The sequence below is a fragment of the Coccinella septempunctata genome, chromosome 1 (genome assembly GCF_907165205.1).
Source record: "Coccinella septempunctata chromosome 1, icCocSept1.1, whole genome shotgun sequence".
NCBI classification, from domain to species: Eukaryota; Metazoa; Arthropoda; class Insecta; order Coleoptera; family Coccinellidae; genus Coccinella; species Coccinella septempunctata.
The window spans coordinates 53445942-53454709 of NC_058189.1; the positions used below are offsets into that span (position 1 = coordinate 53445942).

The window sequence follows — 8768 nt, forward strand, 5'->3', positions numbered from 1 at the left end:
TACGTGGGTCCAAGCGCGGGTAGAAATCGTGGGTCCAAAGCGCGGGTAGAATACGTGGGTCCAAGCGCGGGTAGAAATCGTGGGTCCAAAGCGCGGGTAGAATACGTGGGTCCAAGCGCGGGTAGAATACGTGGGTCCAAGCGCGGGTAGAAATCGTGGGTTCACAGCGCGGGTAGAGAACGTGGGTCCAAGCGCGGGTAGAAATCGTGGGTCCAAAGCGCGGGTAGAATACGTGGGTCCAAGCGCGGGTAGAAATCGTGGGTTCACAGCGCGGGTAGAGAACGTGGGTCCAAGCGCGGGTAGAAATCGTGGGTGCAAAGCGCGGGTAGAATACGTGGGTCCAAGCGCGGGTAGAAATCGTAGGTCCAAGCGCGGGTAGAAATCGTGGGTCCAAAGCACGGGTAGAATACGTGGATCCAAGCGCGGGTAGAAATCGTGGGTCCAAAGCGCGGGTAGAATACGTGGGTCCAAGCGCGGGTAGAATACGTGGGTCCAAGCGCGGGTAGAAATCGTGGGTTCACAGCGCGGGTAGAGAACGTGGGTCCAAGCGCGGGTAGAAATCGTGGGTCCAAAGCGCGGGTAGAATACGTGGATTCACAGCGCGGGTAGAGAACGTGGGTCCAAGCGCGGGTAGAAATCGTGGGTTCACAGCGCGGGTAGAAATCGTGGGTCCAAAGCGCGGGTAGAATACGTGGGTCCAAGCGCGGGTAGAATACGTGGGTCCAAGCGCGGGTAGAAATCGTGGGTTCACAGCGCGGGTAGAGAACGTGGGTCCAAGCGCGGGTAGAAATCGTGGGTCCAAAGCGCGGGTAGAATACGTGGGTCCAAGCGCGGGTAGAATACGTGGGTCCAAGCGCGGGTAGAAATCGTGGGTTTAAAGCGCGGGTAGAAATCGTGGGTCCAAACGCGGGTAGAAATCGTGGGTCCAAGCGCGGGTAGAAATCGTGGGTGCGAAGCGCGGGTAGAGAACGTTGGTCCAAGCGCGGGTAGAAATCGTGGGTTCACAGCGCAGGTAGAGAACGTGGGTCCAAGCGCGGGTAGAATACGTGGGTCCAAGCGCGGGTAGAAATCGTGGGTTCACAGCGCGGGTAGAGAACGTTGGTCCAAGCGCGGGTAGAAATCGTGGGTGCAAAGCGCGGGTAGAATACGTGGGTCCAAGCGCGGGTAGAAATCGTGGGTGCAAAGCGCGGGCAGAATACGTGGGTCCAAGCGCGGGTAGAAATCGTGGGTTCACAGCGCGGGTAGAGAACGTGGGTCCAAGCGCGGGTAGAAATCGTGGGTCCAAAGCGCGGGTAGAATACGTGGGTCCAAGCGCGGGTAGAAATCGTGGGTTCACAGCGCGGGTAGAGAACGTGGGTCCAAGCGCGGGTAGAAATCGTGGGTCCAAGCGCGGGTAGAAAACGTGAGTGCAAAGCGCGGGTAGAATACGTAAGTCCAAGCGCGGGTAGAAATCGTGGGTCCAAAGCGCGGGTAGAATACGTGGGTGCAAAGCGCGGGTAGAATACGTGTATCCAAAGCGCGGGTAGAAAACGTGGGTCCAAGCGCGGGTAGAAATCGTGGGTTTAAAGCGCGGGTAGAAATCGTGGGTCCAAAGCGCGGGTAGAATACGTGGGTCCAAAGCGCGGGTAGAAATCGTGGGTTCACAGCGCGGGTAGAGAACGTGGGTCCAAGCGCGGGTAGAAATCGTGTGTGCAAAGCGCGGGTAGAATACGTGGGTCCAAGCGCGGGTAGAATACGTGTGTCCAAAGCGCGGGTAGAAAACGTGGGTCCAAGCGCGGGTAGAAATCGTGGGTTTAAAGCGCGGGTAGAAATCGTGGGTCCAAAGCGCGGGTAGAATACGTGGGTCCAAAGCGCGGGTAGAAATCGTGGGTTCACAGCGCGGGTAGAGAACGTGGGTCCAAGCGCGGGTAGAAATCGTGGGTGCAAAGCGCGGGTAGAAATCGTGGGTGCAAAGCGCGGGTAGAATACGTGATTCCAAGCGCGGGTACAAATCGTGGGTGCAAAGCGCGGGTAGAATACGTGTGTCCAAAGCGCAGGTAGAAAACGTGGGTCCAAGCGCGGGTAGAAATCGTGGGTTTAAAGCGCGGGTAGAAATCGTGGGTGCAAAGCGCGGGTAGAATACGTGGGTCCAAGCGCGGGTAGAATTCGTGGGTGCAAAGCGCGGGTAGAATACGTGTGTCCAAAGCGCGGGTAGAAAACGTGGGTCCAAGCGCGGGTAGAAATCGTGGGTGCAAAGCGCGGGTAGAAATCGTGGGTCCAAAGCGCGGGTAGAATACGTGGGTCCAAAGCGCGGGTAGAAATCGTGGGTTCACAGCGCGGGTAGAGAACGTGGGTCCAAGCGCGGGTAGAAATCGTGGGTGCAAAGCGCGGGTAGAATACGTGTTTCCAAGCGCGGGTAGAAATCGTGGGTGCAAAGCGCGGGTAGAATACGTGTGTCCAAAGCGCGGGTAGAAAAAGTGGGTCCAAGCGCGGGTAGAAATCGTGGGTGCAAAGCGCGGGTAGAATACGTGGGTCCAAGCGCGGGTAGAAATCGTGGGTGCAAAGCGCGGGTAGAAATCGTGGGTGCAAAGCGCGGGTAGAATACGTGTGTCCAAAGCGCGGGTAGAAAACGTGGGTGCAAAGCGCGGGTAGAATACGTGTGTCCAAAGCGCGGGTAGAAAACGTGGGTTCACAGCGCGGGTAGAAATCGTGCGATTAAAGCGCGGGTAGAAAACGTGGGTCCAAAGCGCGGGTAGAAATCGTAAGTTCAGAGCGCGGGTAGAAATCGTGGGTTTAAATAATGAGGTATAAAAGAGTTGAAGTCTTATTTAAAAGAAACACTCATTTATTAGAACGTGGAACCAAAGCGCGGGTAGAAAACATGGGTCCAAAGCGCGGGTAGAAATCGTGGGTGCAAAGCGCGGGTAGAAATCGTGGGTCCAAAGCGCGGGTAGAAAACGTGGGTGCAAAGCGCGGGTAGAATACGTGGTTCCAAGGCGCGGGTAGAAAACGTGGGTTCACAGCGCGGGTAGAAATCGTGCGATTAAAGCGCGGGTAGAAAACGTGGGTCCAAAGCGCGGGTAGAAATCGTAAGTTCAGAGCGCGGGTAGAAATCGTGGGTTTAAATAATGAGGTATAAAAGAGTTGAAGTCTTATTTAAAAGAAACACTCATTTATTAGAACGTGGAACCAAAGCGCGGGTAGAAAACATGGGTCCAAAGCGCGGGTAGAAATCGTGGGTGCAAAGCGCGGGTAGAAATCGTGGGTCCAAAGCGCGGGTAGAAAACGTGGGTCCAAAGCGCGGGTAGAAATCGTAAGTTCAGAGCGCGGGTAGAAATCGTGGGTTTAAATAATGAGGTATAAAAGAGTTGAAGTCTTATTTAAAAGAAACACTCATTTATTAGAACGTGGAACCAAAGCGCGGGTAGAAAACATGGGTCCAAAGCGCGGGTAGAAATCGTGGGTGCAAAGTGCGGGTAGAAATCGTGGGTCCAAAGCGCGGGTAGAAAACGTAAGTCCAAGCGCGGGTAGAAAACGTGGGTGCAAAGCGCGGGTAGAATACGTGGGTCCAAAGCGCGGGTAGAAATCGTGGGTGCAAAGCGCGGGTAGAATACGTGGGTCCAAGCGCGGGTAGAAATCGTGGGTTCACAGCGCGGGTAGAAAACGTGGGTCCAAGCGCGGGTAGAAATCGTGGGTTTAAAGCGCGGGTAGAAATCGTGGGTCCAAAGCGCGGGTAGAAAACGTAAGTCCAAGCGCGGGTAGAAAACGTGGGTGCAAAGCGCGGGTAGAATACGTGGATCCAAAGCGCGGGTAGAAATCGTGGGTGCAAAGCGCGGGTAGAATACGTGGGTCCAAAGCGCGGGTAGAAAACGTGGGTGCAAAGCGCGGGTAGAAAACGTGGGTGCAAAGCGCGGGTAGAATACGTGGGTCCAAAGCGCGGGTAGAATACGTAAGTCCAAGCGCGGGTAGAAAACGTGGGTGCAAAGCGCGGGTAGAATACGTGGGTCCAAAGCGCGGGTAGAAAACGTGGGTGCAAAGCGAGGGTAGAATACGTAAGTCCAAGCGCGGGTAGAAATCGTGGGTCCAAAGCGCGGGTAGAAAACGTAAGTCCAAGCGCGGGTAGAAAACGTGGGTGCAAAGCGCGGGTAGAATACGTGGGTCCAAAGCGCGGGTAGAAATCGTGGGTCCAAAGCGCGGGTAGAAAACGTAAGTCCAAGCGCGGGTAGAAAACGTGGGTGCAAAGCGCAGGTAGAATACGTAGGTCCAAAGCGCGGGTAGAAATCGTGGGTGCAAAGCGCGGGTAGAATAGGTGGGTCCAAAGCGCGGGTAGAAATCGTGGGTCCAAAGCGCGGGTAGAAAACGTAAGTCCAAGCGCGGGTAGAAAACGTGGGTGCAAAGCGCGGGTAGAAAACGTAAGTCCAAGCGCGGGTAGAAAACGTGGGTGCAAAGCGCGGGTAGAATACGTGGGTCCAAAGCGCGGGTAGAAAACGTGGGTGCAAAGCGAGGGTAGAATACGTAAGTCCAAGCGCGGGTAGAAATCGTGGGTCCAAAGCGCAGGTAGAAAACGTAAGTCCAAGCTCGGGTAGAAAACGTGGATGCAAAGCGCGGTTAGAATACGTGGGTACAAAGCGCGGGTAGAAAACGTGAGTGCAAAGCGCGGGTAGAATACGTAAGTCCAAGCGCGGGTAGAAATCGTGGGTCCAAAGCGCGGGTAGAATACGTGGGTCCAAAGCGCGGGTAGAAAACGTGGTTGCAAAGCGCGGGTAGAATACGTAAGTCCAAGCGCGGGTAGAAAACGTGGGTCCAAAGCGCGGGTAGAAAACGTGGGTGCAAAGCGCGGGTAGAATACGTAAGTCCAAGCGCGGGTAGAAAACGTGGGTGCAAAGCGCGGGTAGAATAAGTGGGTCCAAAGCGCGGGTAGAAATCGTGGGTCCAAAGCGCGGGTACAAAACGTAAGTCCAATCGCGGGTAGAAAACGTGGGTGCAAAGCGCGGGTAGAATACGTGGGTCCAAAGCGCGGGTAGAAATCGTGGGTGCAAAGCGCGGGTAGAATACGTGGGTCCAAAGCGAGGGTAGGAAACGTGGGTGCAAAGCGAGGGTAGAATACGTAAGTCCAAGCGCGGGTAGAAAACGTGGGTGCAAAGCGCGGGTAGAATACGTGGGTCCAAAGCGCGGGTAGAAAACGTGGGTGCAAAGCGAGGGTAGAAAACGTAAGTCCAAGCGCGGGTAGAAAACGTGGGTGCAAAGCGCGGGTAGAATACGTGGGTCCAAAGCGCGGGTAGAATACGTAAGTCCAAGCGCGGGTAGAAAACGTGGGTGCAAAGCGCGGGTAGAATACGTGGGTCCAAAGCGCGGGTAGAAAACGTAAGTCCAAGCGCGGGTAGAAAACGTGGGTGCAAAGCGCGGGTAGAATACGTGGGTCCAAAGCGCGGGTAGAAAACGTGGGTGCAAAGCGAGGGTAGAATACGTAAGTCCAAGCGCGGGTAGAAAACGTGGATGCAAAGCGCGGGTAGAATACGTGGGTCCAAAGCGCGGGTAGAAAACGTAAGTCCAAGCGCGGGTAGAAAACGTGGGTGCAAAGCGCGGGTAGAATACGTGGATCCAAAGCGCGGGTAGAAAACGTGGGTGCAAAGCGCGGGTAGAATACGTAAGTCCAAGCGCGGGTAGAAAACGTGGGTGCAAAGCGCGGGTAGAAATCGTGGGTCCAAAGCGCGGGTAGAAAACGTGGGTCCAAAGCGCGGGTAGAAAACGTGGGTGCAAAGCGCGGGTAGAATACGTGGGTCCAAAGCGCGGGTAGAATACGTAAGTCCAAGCGCGGATAGAAAACGTGGGTGCAAGGCGAGGGTAGAATACGTAAGTCCAAGCGCGGGTAGAAATCGTGGGTCCAAAGCGCGGGTAGAAAACGTAAGTCCAAGCGCGGGTAGAAAACGTGGGTGCAAAGCGCGGGTAGAATACGTAAGTCCAAGCGCGGGTAGAAAACGTAAGTCCAAGCGCGGGTAGAAAACGTGGGTGCAAAGCGCGGGTAGAAAACGTGGGTGCAAAGCGCGGGTAGAATACGTAAGTCCAAGCGCGGGTAGAAAACGTGGGTCCAAAGCGCGGGTAGAAATCGTGGGTCCAAAGCGCGGGTAGAAAACGTAAGTCCAAGCGCGGGTAGAAAACGTGGGTGCAAAGCTCGGGTAGAATACGTGGGTCCAATGCGCGGGTAGAATACGTAAGTCCAAGCGCGGGTAGAATACGTGGGTCAAAAGCGCGGGTAGAAAACGTTAGTCCAAGCTCGGGTAGAAAACGTAAGTCCAAGCGCGGGTAGAAAGCGTGGGTCAAAGCGCGGGTGAAAATCGTGGGTCCAAAGAGCGGGTAGAAATCGTAGGTTCAGAGCGCGGGTAGATATCGTGGGTTTAAATAATGAGGTATAAAAGAGTTGAAGTCTTATTTAAAAGAAACACTCATTTATTAGAACGTGGGTCCAAAGCGCGGGTAGAATACGTGGGTCCATTTATTAGATCGTGGGTACAAAGCGCGGGTAGATATCGTGGGTTTAAATAATGAGGTATAAAAGAGTTGAAGTCTTATTTAAAAGAAACACTCTTTTATTAGAACGTGGGTACAACATTCTCATGCATGAAGGAATCGCTGTCGGATATGTTAGACGTCTATGTGAGTTATGTGTTCAGCAAAATGGTTCATACTTCGAACATCTTCTTTAAGTTCGTTCTGAGTGTGGTTGTTAATGCTTATTTTTTTTTAGTTACACGATTCGTTCACAAAAATAGTCTTATTATTATTATGAACCTACCATATCAAATTTTGGCGATTTCTTCATGCATGAGAATGTGTTTTATTTTTTTACCGGAAACGGTGCCTCGTACAGCAAAAAGTCGAGAGACCGAATTTGCTCCAAATTAAATAAGCATTCAAATAGTAATTTTTATTGCCGGAAAAACCAATATTCAGTCTCGCTGCAGTACGGACGCCACTGGTAGAATAAAAAAGAAATGATATTAGGCAAAAAGTGCTCCTTGACGCTCAAAACCTATGTCTCAAATTTCATAAAAATATTTCAAGCAGTGTGAAAGTTATTAATAAAAAACATTTTCTTTTCTATAATTCCAACACCCCGTATCTCGGAGAGGAAACATTTCTCTACATATGTTTATACGACAAACTAGGGCTTATTTTTGATGTAGAATACGTGGTTAAAATTTCTTGGTTACGATCTGGACCACCCTGTAGATAATAGGTATATTCCTCTGCGGTTAATTAGCCGATTTGTCCTTCGCATTTCGCTCACATAAATCGTTAACAACAATAGGTGGCAATACGAAAAGCACTTACCGTCGATGATGTACAATCATCGTCGCTTTGTTCGGTCATGGATTGATTTTGCCGGCGCATTTCCTCCGATAAAACTAAACACCCTTCAGGTAACGCACTCAAACTTCCTCAATGAACCGGACGAGAAAATTGCGTTCTCCATTTTCCAACAGCTGTTTTGACACAAATGCTCGATAATTCTTGCCCGCACTCCAAACGTCGGGACGCCAACGAGTTGCTTTGTCATCGCGAGATCGCACGACATTTTCCGGATAAGCTCGGAAATCGACGCTAGGCGCCACCTTGACACTGGCGTCCGGCGTCTCTGGTAGTAAAGTCTCAATAGCTGGCGTCTCAACGCGATAAACAGCATTTTTCTACGAGAACAAATGTTCTTATTTGGATTTTTGGCGGAATGATTCCCATTTGTACGACTATGGAACTATCAGATGGAAAAACCTGAGGTCCGGCGATGTTTTTTGAATAACTTGAGTTTTATTATGCGGTCGTGCCAATTGTGCGTGTACAGGGTGGGCAAAAATCGTTGGGATTGAATGGCAGCTCTGTAACCTTAAGAGCTAGGGAAAAATGTATGGCACATACATACGGACCTCGAAATACTATTTACCAGAGACAACTGTCTCTGCTATTTACAGACACTTTGTGATGTAGAATGCAGTGGCGCAGTCAAAGATTTTTTTCAGTCCGGCACTACAGTTATATGGTGGTAACTTTCATTTTTCGGCTCTTTGAATTGGTACCTCTATTTCGAAAGGTTTCAGTGATATCGAAAAACAAATGGTTCATTCTATAGAACCTTTTTCGTGTAGAATGCAGTGGCGCAGTCAAAGGTTTCTTTCAGTCCGCCACTTATCAGTTATATGTTCATAACTTTCATTTTTTTTTAAATATAAACCCTATGTTATTTTTACATACATATTTCAGTCCCTTATTCTTTTCTGGTTCAGAATAAATAATATACGTCGTGTCCCTGATTGTTCTTCCAATAAAAAAAAACAAAAACATGGTGCGGTCAAGTTTTGGCATGTCATTTTCATTGATTATGATAATGATCTTTATCCTTCTACATTGTGTCAGGTTATGTCTCCACACACAAGCTTTGCCTTTATTGGATTTCTTTAAGTTTATTATTCAGATATGTCAATATTTGTAGCAATAACCTTTTGTAGATTTAAAAGAATAAATCTCATTATTATCACTAATATGGAGAGACTTTGAAGATCGCTTTCATAGGTTCCGAAATCTTTTCAACTTTTCATCTTTTCAAATAAAGACGGTTGTGCTAGTACTAGTATAAGTTAATATAAAATAGTTATGAGAATTCTCATTTTCCGAGTATCTTCTCGAATATCCGGAATGAAAGTGACCTTCAAAGTCTCTCATAATCTGACACAACATAGAAGCATCAAGTTCATTATCATATCATCAATGAAAATGACCTGCCAACTAGACCGAAC

At 50.4% G+C, this 8768-nt stretch overlaps 1 protein-coding gene across 1 annotated transcript in view; it reads right to left on the reverse strand.

Moving 5' to 3' along the window:
* Nucleotides 1-7542, reverse strand: part of LOC123320177 — a 28457-nt gene extending 20915 nt beyond the window's left edge. Inside the window, exon 1 of the mRNA XM_044907384.1 lies at nucleotides 7312-7542. Within this exon, the coding sequence (XP_044763319.1) occupies nucleotides 7312-7371 (60 nt within the window). The 5' untranslated portion in view covers nucleotides 7372-7542. The remainder of the gene's footprint in view (nucleotides 1-7311) is intronic.
* Nucleotides 7543-8768: the final 1226 nt, after the last annotated feature.